Source organism: Lissotriton helveticus, chromosome 3_1 (assembly GCF_964261635.1).
Source record: "Lissotriton helveticus chromosome 3_1, aLisHel1.1, whole genome shotgun sequence".
Taxonomy (NCBI): domain Eukaryota; kingdom Metazoa; phylum Chordata; class Amphibia; order Caudata; family Salamandridae; genus Lissotriton; species Lissotriton helveticus.
The window spans coordinates 1,965,761,109-1,965,774,195 of record NC_136061.1 but is presented as its reverse complement, the minus strand read 5'-3'; the positions used below and the strand labels follow the sequence as shown (position 1 = coordinate 1,965,774,195).

Genomic DNA, 13,087 nt, shown 5'->3' with positions numbered 1-13,087 from the left:
GGCCTTGGAGGGCAGTTAAGTCCTTGGTAGTATAAGACATGGTTTTAGCATGGAGTCGTGCCCCTAGCCCCGTCCGGCCGCGGACGGGCGCAGACGGGCTTGCCTTAGGCGCGCCTTCGGCGCGCAAACGGCGCTCCCGCTGCGCTCGTCCGCTGCGCGTTCTATAGATGCACATTGATATAGGGGGCCGTAAGGGCGGGAAGGGGGCGTGGCCTAGCGGTGGGCGTGGCCAGCGGCGCAGGACGCCGGTGTGTAGGGTCACGTGAGCGCTAGCTCCGCTCCGTGATCCCAAATGCCAAGATACAATGTAAGTAAAAACACACAAAGTTAAAAGCAGTTTTTCAAATAGGCAGATCTGTAAAAATCAAGCAATAGCGTCTACTCCCGGCTATTTTGCCTCAGGAGTCAGCCCAACAGAGCGCTCGTAAGCTCAGCACTTATGTAGGGCGGGAAGGGGGCGTGGCCTAGCGGTGGGCGTGGCCAGCGGCGCAGGACGCCGGTGTGTAGGGTCACGTGAGCGCTAGCTCCGCTCCGTGATCCCAAATGCCAAGATACAATGTAAGTAAAAACACACAAAGTTAAAAGCAGTTTTTCAAATAGGCAGGTCTGTAAAAATCAAGCAATAGCGTCTACTCCCGGCTATTTTGCCTCAGGAGTCAGCCCAACAGAGCGCTCGTAAGCTCAGCACTTATGTAGGGCGGGAAGGGGGCGTGGCCTAGCGGTGGGCGTGGCCAGCGGCGCAGGACGCCGGTGTGTAGGGTCACGTGAGCGCTAGCTCCGCTCCGTGATCCCAAATGCCAAGATACAATGTAAGTAAAAACACACAAAGTTAAAAGCAGTTTTTCAAATAGGCAGGTCTGTAAAAATCAAGCAATAGCGTCTACTCCCGGCTATTTTGCCTCAGGAGTCAGCCCAACAGAGCGCTCGTAAGCTCAGCACTTATGTAGGGCGGGAAGGGGGCGTGGCCTAGCTGTGGGCGTGGCCAGCGGCGCAGGACGCCGGTGTGTAGGGTCACGTGAGCGCTAGCTCCGCTCCGTGATCCCAAATGCCAAGATACAATGTAAGTAAAAACACACAAAGTTAAAAGCAGTTTTTCAAATAGGCAGGTCTGTAAAAATCAAGCAATAGCGTCTACTCCCGGCTATTTTGCCTCAGGAGTCAGCCCAACAGAGCGCTCGTAAGCTCAGCACTTATGTAGGGCGGGAAGGGGGCGTGGCCTAGCGGTGGGCGTGGCCAGCGGCGCAGGACGCCGGTGTGTAGGGTCACGTGAGCGCTAGCTCCGCTCCGTGATCCCAAATGCCAAGATACAATGTAAGTAAAAACACACAAAGTTAAAAGCAGTTTTTCAAATAGGCAGGTCTGTAAAAATCAAGCAATAGCGTCTACTCCCGGCTATTTTGCCTCAGGAGTCAGCCCAACAGAGCGCTCGTAAGCTCAGCACTTATGTAGGGCGGGAAGGGGGCGTGGCCTAGCGGTGGGCGTGGCCAGCGGCGCAGGACGCCGGTGTATAGGGTCACGTGAGCACTAGCTCCGCTCCGTGATCCCAAATGCCAAGATACAATGTAAGTAAAAACACACAAAGTTAAAAGCAGTTTTTCAAATAGGCAGGTCTGTAAAAATCAAGCAATAGCGTCTACTCCCGGCTATCTCTTGGGTTAACTTGTCCTCTCTTTGGATCTTGGTCCTGCCGGGGTCTGCCCGTTTTTCTGATGTTCCTGCGCAGTGCTGCTCCTCCTGTGTTGTTGGTGCAGGTGCTGTGGTGTAGCCTTGAATGAGCTGGGTCCCTTGGTCGGCTCTCCCTTCCCCGGGGTCATTGCCTGTGCTGCAGGTTGCCCCTCCTGATTCTTCCGGTGTGCCTGCTCTCGCCTGGTCTCTGTGGTTCCACGTGGTTGGACCTGGTTTGTTCCTGGTTTGGGCGGCATGGGGGTGCCTATGGCTGTCGGCTTCTCGGGCTGGTGAGCTTGGGTCCTGCTCTCCCTTTCCTTTGCGTCCACCCTAGGGTGTGTTTCTGGTGGCAGTTCGCGTTTTGGATCCCTGGTGTTCGTGCCCCTGCTGTTTGGGGCCTGCCTCTCTTTTGCTGCTGCTGTGTCCTTGGTTTGGCACCTGTTGTCCACTCTTTTGGTTTGCTGGGGCTTTCCGGCTTCTGCTGGTTTTGGGCGTTTTTTGGTTGCCTTTTTTTCTGACTTGCGTCCTTGCCTGTGCTCTCTCTGTGGGTCCTGGTGGGGCACTTTCTTAGTTTACGGCCGTGTCCTGGACGGTCCTTCTGGGCCTTCTCCCTCCAGCTCTTAGCGTAAAAAGTATGGTCATAGCAGCATTAGTGGTTTTGGCATCATACTTTTTAAACAATGGTTTAAGATAAGCAATTCTAAAAGACAGATACAAATCGCATGAAAGTAGAAAGTGCAAGGTGCTCTGCTTTGTATTCCCGTCACAAGGGCATGGGGCGACAGGGCGCTGTTTCATCGTAGGGAACGCTACTAAATGGTGCACAAGCCTAACCTCATTCTAGTTAGAACATAGTGATGGGAAGGTCTTGTGACAAGTGAAAGGTAATGTTGGAAGCCCTCCGTATCTATATGCAGATGGAAAAGCTGATACGTGGCTTGCTTCCCTACTATTTTCAGCCTGCGTTGGTTTTTATAGCACAGGAAGGTATTCTTTAACTCCTGTTTGGACATACCAGATACTTCATTTTGATTTTCCAAGATTGTTTGATCGAATATGACCCCAAAAGAATTATCTAAATATTTAAGCCAGGGGATCTTAAGGCAATTATCCAATCGCAGGCAGTCATTAATAATAGACTTAGTAAAAATAGTCTCCTCCTTTAACCATATGGATCTCCATAACAGAAGGGGTCTCAAAGCTATTAAATCCGTCAGATAGTTAAGACCCACTTCTCAGTGAGACCGGGAGACTTAAAAGCTTTTAAAAAAAAGAATTCTCTTCCGTTTGTAAATCGCAGCAAGGTTGGAGTCCCCATACCCCAGCCCCATAAAGTGCAACAGATGTGCATCTTGCTTTATAAATATTAACCATGTCTTTATTGCGACGATCCCCCAGATTAGAAGCAAATTTAAAAACACCATATATACTTTTGCTCATTTTGGCCCGAACATGAGACAATTCGTAGTTCCATTTCCCATCAGAAGAAAAGGAAATACCTAAATAACAAAAATTATCCACGTTTTGCACTTTATTGCCTTCAATAAAAAATGGTTTCAAACGCTTGTATTCGGACCAAATACCATTGTAAATGTTTTTGCCTTATTAATCATCAGCTTCCTCTTACTGATAAAAACCGCAAACCCATTGATTAGCCTCTGAAGGCCTATCGGCGTTCGGGATAAAAGCACAGCATCGTCCGCATAAAGCAGGACTGGTACTTCCTTGCCTTTCACTAGTGGGTAATCCGCCTGTATCAATTTAAGTGCTGCGTCAACTTCATCAATAAATAAAGTACAAAGCAACAGGACTAGAACGCAGTCTTGGTGGATACCACGTTTTACGTTAAAATTAGGGATACATTCACCCCTCTGACCGTACCCTACTTTGGTCGATAATTTTTCGTACAGCCTATTTAAAAAGTAAACAATGGGTTTTGGGGCACCAAGATTAAGTGAGACTGGCCATAAAATAACGTGATCCACTAAATCAAAAGTGCTGCTCAAATCTACAAAACATAAAAAGCGCCGTCCCTGTTTAGCACGAGTGTATTTTCCGACTAAGAGCTCCAGGTTAATACACTGTTCTAACGTGCCTAATCCCTTTCTAAAAACGTAGTGTGCCTGAGCCAAAATACCATTGTCCATGACCCACTTCTACAATCTTAACAATAAAACTCTACTCATAATTTTGACGGAGGAGTCGAATAGGGAAATGGGCCGATCGTTTTTGGCTGCAGATTTGTCGCCCTTTTTGTAAATATGAATAATAACAGATTGTCCCCAAGTGGACAGGCAACACTTGGTTCCTGCAGCATTGAAAACTCTTGTTAGTAACGGACCCCATGGTTCTGGTACTGATTTATATACACTGATAGGAACACCATCCGTACCTGGTGCTTTATCCCCTTTACTGCTTTCTATGCCTACCATAACCTCGTCATGGGTAATGTCTAACGGGATAGTGGGCCATTTGTTTAAATTAGTTGGCGCCTTAGTTAAAAATACTGGTGAAGTGAGCCACCCATTCCTCACAGCTGACATGACATAAAAGTTCTGGGAGGGCTTCGTTTTTAAGAAATTTAGGGCCCGATGTAGGTAAATCTTTTTTACCACTTCTTAAATACCGATTCATACCGAATTGGTATTTAAGAAGTGGTAAAAAAGAGGAGGGCAGATGTAGGTAATTAATTACCGAATCGGAAGGAATCGGTATTTACCAATTCGGTAAATACCGAATCGGTAATGCCCATTGATTCCTATGGGCATTGAAGCCCATAGGAATCAATGGGCATTACCGATTCGGTATTTACCAAATCGGTAAATACCGAATTTTGCAAGGGTGCAGGGGGTGTCACTTTGACACCCTCTGGCACCCTATTTACAGGCATGTGTGCCATGTGGCACACAGACATGCCCTAAGGGCATGTTTGTCTGTCACATGGCATAGGTGTGCATGCACACCTGGATTCGGTATTTCACCACCCAATTGGATTGGGTGGTAAAATACCGAATTCTGAAGGCCTGTAGCACTGTGAACAGTGCTACCTACATCTGGGATTTACCGAATCGGTAAAATTACCGATTCGGTATTTTACAGAATCTGTAATTTTACCGATTCGGTAAATTTACCGAATCAGTGTAATAATGGCCCCTACATCTCAATGACCCATTTACCGGTCGGTAACGGCCGAATTCGGCCGTTACCGACCGGTAATGGTCACCTACATCGGGCCCCTAGAGTTCACCGTATCCCAGAACAGTTTGTTGTTGGATGTATCTGCCGCTAGTACAAGGCTATCCCATGCCTCCTGTTGTAGTTCCATCTTCCTACGTTTTAAATTAGATTTATATTCCACTCTTAGATCATAAAATAATGCATTATCCCTTGGTTTATTAGAGAGGGTTTGTTTCAGCTGATTCAAAGAGACGGTACATGAATGGTCGAACCAACCCGTGACCTGTGTTTGTTTCCTAGATGGTGGTGCGGTAAATAATTTCAAGATTGAATCATTAATTATACTAAAATTGGTCAAGCTCTTATCTGGTTCGGTCTCAACCAATAAGCTATCTTCAATTTCGTTACCACAGGTCTGTACAATATTTTTAGTTATTTCAAAAGAGTTGGTGCCCTTCCATTTAATTCTCGTACCGTTTGGGTGGCATGGAGCAATGTTATTAATAACTGTACAACGCTCAACAGTTTTATTCCCCCATACAAGCAGTCTCATAATAATGCAGTTGTGATCACTCATCAACAAGTCAACAATCCACGAGGTAGAACATAAATTCACAATATTGGCAGGAACAATTACCTGGTCAATAATACTATGTGCTGTTCTTCCGGTAAAGGTTGGAATCTCCTGCCCACTTCCATCCTTTGCAGACTGCATAATGTCTAAATCAAATTCTGCCAAAACAGCATTTAAGGTGTCACTACAGGAAGTATGTGGGAAATGTAAGTAGTCCTCACCTTCATAGTTTTGAAACCCACAAACTTTTGTCATAGACAAACGGCAGGTAGGGGTATTAACATCAGCGAGCCATACAATATCCAAGTTAGTGGTGTCCACAAAAGCCAAGTTATTGAGTTCCTGTTTCAGTTCCGTAACTGCACTGTGACGGGTAGAATTGAATATATTGTTATAAAAATTAATCAGTAGGACATCCTGACCGTCCCTATGATGTTGCCAAAGTAACTGCGAATGATGCCCTATGTTGATAGTTCTTTTGACTGTCAGGGGCAAGTCATTTTTTTAAAGTATTAGCAGTCCTCCATGTTAATCTCGCCAGTTTTTCTTTACTTTAACTATTTCTGGCATTTAAAATGAAATACCTAATCAGGGAAATCTCAGTAATATAAACGTTTTATCATAGAAAAGCGCAAGATATATTTATGGCTGATGACATTTTATTGCGAGCTTCCTTCTTTATTCTTTGGTTTGGAGCTAGGTAGGCAGTTGTGGCCCTGTTTGATTCACAAAGAAAATCTGTGTATGTTCCCAGCTGTGGAGAGGAGAGCAAAGGCAGCGCTGAATTCCCCACGGCTCTTCAAACGAACACCAGCCAGAGCAATGGAACCGCGGCCCATGTATTCCTCCGCGCTGCATACAGATGGGAAACACGTTCCAAAGGACTAAATTGGTAAAGGCTGCTCTGCTTTAAAGAGGCCATGGACATCTTGCTGCTGTGCAAAGAAACAGGTGAAACCCCCAGACCTGACGTGATGGTGGTTAGCAGGGGGTGCATGGTCACATGCAAATGAGCACTGCTTCCGCCTCCCGCCAGCAGCACACAAATGCACAATTTTTAGTAGGCACTGAAGCATCAGCACGGACGCACCCACCAAGCACTGCAGTGTGCTAAAATATACAAAAATAATGCCCCAGCAGCACGGTGCAGAAGCATGCAGACCATGTAATAACGTCAAGTTTGGGTCCTACATATCTGGTGCTCATGTAAAGCACTCCAATAGCTTCGGGTCGAGTTTGCGCTATATAAATCTGCAAAAACAAAACATATATGTAGGTTCAATCATCCTGACTTAATCTCACCAGATCCAAAAATAAATGTGTTCATCTGTTATGCAGCTGGTGATCCCGTAGTGTGCGCTATATAGAACTGTAGGGACAGCACGGAAGGGGTGAGATGAAGGAGGGAATATTTGCCTTGCAATTCCCGTTGCCCAGTGCAATTACTGCCCGCCTGTACAGCTTCCAACTTGAAAAACAAGCACCATATGAGGGAGTAGAGAAACCGAACTGGAGGAGCAGGAAGAGATGCTAAACCTGGACACAGTAACAGCAGTCAAAAAACACAGAACACACTTGCAAAAAACAGAAGCAGGCTAGAAATCGATATCCGCTCACAGTTCCTCCCTCAGCTCCTCTTAGCCCCACCCTATCTTGGAGAGCATCTTTGAGACAGCTTTTTAAGTGCAAGGAATTAATTCTACCCCAAAGCATGACACAACCAAAACATCTGCACAGCGATCCCTTTCTGAGCAATCTGTGGATGCAGGTGGCTCCTACGAGGCTGCAGCTGTTGCCTCCTTTATGCTGCAAGGAACCCTCTGAATGGGATGGGACGAGCACAAGGAGTAGTGGGAGGGACTGCAATGACTCAGGCCTTTCCACAAACAAGACCAATCCCCCTTTAAAAGAAGCCCAAAATGAACCAAATATCCTACCAAAATAGAGCACAACTGCCGTACCCACCGAAAAGTGCAAAGAGGTGGAATAAATACAATCAACAGAGCGGGAGTAACAGAGACGGGGGCAGTATTAACATCATTGTGGGATTAAGAGGAGATGGGGGGGAGGAACTATATTTTTACATGTAAGCAGCTTTGCATCCAAAGTTGAACACAGGCAAACAGTAACAGACCAGGAAACCAAGGAAAAAATAGTCCCCCAAAGAACACATAAGGAGCCATAGCTGAATGGGACAGTACTTAGTTCCTGCTGTATGGGAGGAACAGAAGGGAAAAAGGAGGAACAAAGAGGCAGAGCTGACCACTAGCAACCAAGGATTTTGAGAGGACACTGAAACAAACAAATCAAAAGCAGGGGGATGGCTTTAAGCCAACAAGAGGAATCACAACAGGTCTCGAATGGTCGACCTATAAAATGGTAAGACTAAAATCATTTTGTAGGATGATTCAAGTAGTGATTGGCAATGTCTCAAGCCAATGACTGAAGCTTCTGGAGCTAAAGAAGCCTATAGCTGATGGAGGCTGCATCAAATCCCCTTAATGTAAGAACAGAATACAATATGTCCAACATGAATGGTGGAAGGGTTTATCATATGTATGTTTTAGAAATTGTTCTTCATTTCAGATTGAACATGTGTCCACACTATGGGCAATCATTGAAGAACCTCTTTCCACTAAGAAAGAGCCAATGAGAGCAGTATTATACATTTCATATGTACATCTAAGTGTCTTGTTAGGAGGTACTTTAAGATTCAAGACATCAGACAATAAAAATAGAAGGAAACCATTGGTTTTTTTTTTAACTCTAAGGGCCAGATGTAGGTAATTCCGATTTACCTACTCTTAAATACCGAATCATACCGATTCGGTATTTAAGAGTAGGTAAATTGGAAGTGGGCAGATGTAGGTAATTTTAATTTCACAATTACCGATTCTGTAGGATTCGGTATTTACCGATTCTGTGGGCCTTGAAGCCCATAGGAATCAATGGGAAATACCGATTCTGTATTTACAGAATCGGTAAATACCGAATCCTGGCAGGGGGAACGGGGTGTCACTTTGACACCCTGTAGCACCCCGATTGCAGGCTTGTGTGCCATGTGGCACACATACATGCCCTAAGGACATGTCTATGTGTCACATGGCATAGGTGTACATGCACACATGTGCATGTACACTGGAATTCGGTATTTTACCATCCAATAGGATTGGGTGGTAAATACCGACTCCTAAAGGACCTGTGGCACTCTTGGATGTGACAGCTACATCTGGATTTACCGAATCGGTAAATATACCGTTTCGGTATTTTACAGAATCGGTATATTACCGATTCGGTAAATCTACAGAATCGGTAAAAATTAGGCCCCCTACATTGGAAAACCCTAATACCGGTCGGTAACGGCCGGATTCGGCCGTTACCGACCGGTATTAGGGCTCCTACATCTGGCCCTAAGTGCCTTCTTTATATAGCTGTTACTCTGAAAACATTGAAAACATTGTTCTACATTCTGTCCATCAACTGTGTTTTTTTGCAATTTTCACCCCGAGTGAGCTGGGGATGCTCAGACGTGAGTCCCAGGCTCTCCACACCACTGGAGTCAAGCTATCCAGGCTGATGAAGGCTGATAGCCAGAAACCGGTCCTTGGATGCTTGATTCGGTCTGGGAAAGACATGGCTTGGTAGTTCGGACTGGACTGTTCCCATGAGGCACAGGGTCAGAGCTGATTTGCATATAGCCAGTGCCTAACCCAGGGTGGTGTGAAGAGCAAAAAAACGATGGATTTAGGCCCAGATCCTTGTACTGGGGTGAATGTATGACATTGTTCTACATTCTGTCCATCAACTGTGTTTTTTGCAATTTTCACCCCGAGTGGGCTGGGGATGCTCAGACGTGAGTCCTAGGCTCTCCACACCACTGGAGTCAAGCTATCCAGGCTGATGAAGGCTGATAGCCAGAAACCGGTCCTTGGATGCTTGATTCCGGTCTGGGAAAGACATGGCTTGGTAGTTCGGACTGGACTGTTCCCATGAGGCACAGGGTCAGAGCTGATTTGCATATAGCCAGTGTCTAACCCAGGGTGGTGTGGAGAGCAAAAAAACGATGGATTTAGGCCCAGATCCTTGTACTGGGGTGAATGTATGACATTGTTCTACATTCTGTCCATCAACTGTGTTTTTGCAACTCTGAAAACAGAGGCAAAGGAGGAAATAATATTTCCACGCTATTTAAATACATATAAAAATGTAAGGATATACATACGGGACTGGCAAAGGCAAGATGGACGAGGAAGGTGCGAGCGGATGACTAGGCTGAGGACGACTTGCAGTGGTGGAAGGCCACAGCTGAGTACATTTGTGGAGCCCGAGGGGGAGGTGGATGGTGCGGGCTGGCGGCTTAGACTAGAGAGAGAGGCAGATAAGAGGAGCCTGGGCTGGGTAGGAGAGGAGAGGCCGTCGGGAGGCTGCAGCACCACTCACTGACAATGTGCGGTCGAAGATGGAGCGGAGCATGCTGTCTGGTACTGCACCAAGTTTGTGCCATGGGGTTGAACGGGGAGGGAAGGGTGAACCTGTTTTGGGGGTTGTTACAACTGCTGTTTCATGTACCTTGTAGCCTGGCCTTCAGGCAACACTGAAAACTCAAAATATATATATATATATATTTTAAAACAATCAATGTAAGGATTTTTCCACGATGCAGTTAACTGGAGACATTAAAACTGCCTGGACAATAGTTTGATCTCAATAGTACCAGCAGATTAAAAACTGGCCAGTACGTAGCGTTTGCCAGTGCACCGAGGCACCAGCGTAGCATTTATTTTGTAACTTTTTACCCTTTTGAAAAAAGAAACAGTTTTTTCGAATATGTGCAATGTAGTAATTAGATGGTGGTATATGCAGCCCGTTCAGTAAATCTGTAATCACACTGAAAATGCCAGCGCTCCACTGCCTCATAATACCTGTGGTCCTCACATTATGCCCTGCAGCGTGGGTGCATTAGTCATGCTTACCCTCCCAGGTGATTGACACTTTCCATTTCTCTCTCAGCTTTTCCTCTTTCGACTTCACACCGTCCAGAGGGCTAATTTCACTCAATGTGTGACGCATGGGAGCTTCAAGGAGCGATGGCAGGCGACCACCTACAACATGTTCACCTTCTTCAGCCTCTTCGTCATGCCGCTCTCCGTCATGCTCGTGTGCTACGTCCGGATCCTGTGGGAGATCAGCAAGCAGATGAAAGACAAGACGGGTGAGACGCAGGGGGCCTCCACGCCACTGGGACATTCTCCCTCGACCGCAAAGGGCATTTTCTGTCTCAGGGCAAAATTTTCCGCCCCTAGGTATGAAAATTAGCATGGCATGTGCACGGCCCAGAGGCATCAAAGTCCTTTACATAGAAACATTGTACAATAGGCATACAGTGCACACCCAAAATAACAAAACATAGAGAGATCAAAATGAGGAGAGAAGGACATATCAAAAGGAAAATACATGAGGTATTAATGACAAGGATCACGCACAATAAACAATGACCTTAGATGTAGCCAGAAAATGAGTGAAAAAATAAGTAACAAGTCAGGAGGAGGGACGCGGATGGGATATTTACAATATTTACCTAGTTGTAGAGCATAAAATGGCAATTTCTATATTTATCTTAAAGGAGGGGGAAGATGGAAGCATAGAGGTAGAGGAGAAAATGGAAACGTTAAGTTGTTGAGGGGCGTAGAAATCGGTTCAACAAGAGGCGAATCATTTCCATTTGAAAGCAGTAAGGGAGGGATTGACGGATGTTGCTCAGGGATACGACTCTAGATCTTAGGCCTAGAAGCAGAGAAGGTTGAATCATACTGTGATGCATAAGCATGATGGGAGCAATTTTTCCCACAATGCTACTTACTTCTCCAATATTATTTGCATGGTTACAGGGGATGGTGTCGGCCTCGGCGCAACCATCAGAGTCTGCCGGCCCATGCCAACTGATCCTTAGTGTTTACACACACCAGGTAAAATGTAAGGGTGCCCTTTCTTATATCACACCACACAGATTTCAAGTAGAACAACATACACTCTTCCCACCATCACTTTGATGTTGAAAGGACTTTAAAGACTAGGGATGGGTTGGCTCCAGGGACGTTTTAAGGCACGGGCAAAGTGGACAATTGCTCAGGGCACCCATCTTCCAAGGGCCCCTGTGAAAGTGAACTTTCTGTTTTCTCTATGTCTATTCTATTTCTCTCTCTTTAAACCTCTGTCTTGCTGCCTACCTTTACCCTGACTATGTCTCTCTACCCAGTGTCATCTTAAGGATTTTGGGGTTCGGGGCAAGACATATTTCAACTATTGTGTGACCCTGTTAAAGATGATCATATCATTTATCATTTTCTGGCATCATGACATGTATGCATTTTCAGGAAATGGGTTACAAACCTGAATTTTGTTCCATACAGGGACCCCAAAAATAAGTCTTGCCCATGGGCCCTACAGACCTTAGGATGACACTGGTTGGCTCGACATGCAGAGTGTTCAGAGGAAGAATTAAGACATAGCAATCTCAGCCTCAAACCTTGTCTGGGTCTTCTAATTCCTATATTAATTGTGCCATGATAGTGGGCTTCCCCATTAATCTTATTTGTATATGTTGTAAGGGTTGGAGAGAGAGTTGGATGCATGGAGGGATTGGGGACTATTGGTTGCAGACCCCCTTTCTAGTCTGAGAGCTCTGTTTTTGAATAAAACAGAGGCATTGATGTTTGGGGGAGAGATCCTGATCTTGGTGTCAAGGACCAATCCTTGGCAATCTCCAATCACAAAATGAAGGGTGTGAAAGTATCTAAGCGCATGTAAGGGGCACGGTATAGGATTCAAGGTGCATAACTATATCAGTTTCACATAAATAATACTGATCTGCCAAAACAAGCACACATACCACCTCTTCATTACTTTTGCTGTACCTATTTACAGGGCTTCTCCATAGCAGACAAGATCTTCCACGAGCTGAGTCTGATGGGCTGTGCCCTTGTCCGTAACACACCCAAAGATCTCCCGGCTGGACTACGCCAACGCTCTATACAACGGTATTCCGGCGTATAGTCTGCGGAAGCTCCAGCTGGTTCAAAACCAGGCGGCCAGATTGGTGTATGGTCTTTCCCGCTCCCATCACTCCACCCCCTTACTGAAGGCACTACATTGGCTACCTGTTAGGGAGCGATCCCTTTTTAAAACTGGCTGTATGGTTTTCCAGGCGCGCCAGGGCACGGCCCCTGCCTTCATTTCTTCTTTGCTCAAAGAGTATACCCCTGCTCGCGAGCTCCGCTCATCCACCCAATCTCTTCTCTATGTACCTCGCTACAGACGTAAGAAATGGGGCGGAGCCAACTTCTCATTCTTGGCACCATCCTTTTGGAACGCCCTCCCCGATCACTTACGTCTGGCCAGACAATATTCCCTCTTCCGAAAAGATCTCAAAACTTTTTTGTTCACCCAGGCTTTTCCTAATGTAATCTGATTTTGATTTTCCCCTCACTGGTTCCCTGTTCCTACTGCTAAATTTGTTTCCACGAGCGCCAAGAAACCGCACGGTGAATGTAACGCTATATAAATATTTTAAATTCAAATTAAAGATATGGAAAGCTGAGACAAAGTTGTGGGGAGAATATATTCTTTGCAGGCCAGGTAGAGGGAGCCCACAGATTTGTCTGACCTGCAACA

The 13,087-nt window shown here is 45.9% G+C and overlaps 1 protein-coding gene across 1 annotated transcript in view; it reads left to right on the top strand.

Moving 5' to 3' along the window:
• Positions 1 to 13,087, top strand: part of LOC144825232 (gonadotropin-releasing hormone II receptor-like) — a 200,605-nt gene that overhangs the window by 63,107 nt on the left and 124,411 nt on the right. The window contains exon 2 of the mRNA XM_078684078.1: positions 10,427 to 10,628. Within this exon, the coding sequence (XP_078540204.1) occupies positions 10,427 to 10,628 (202 nt within the window). The remainder of the gene's footprint in view (positions 1 to 10,426; positions 10,629 to 13,087) is intronic.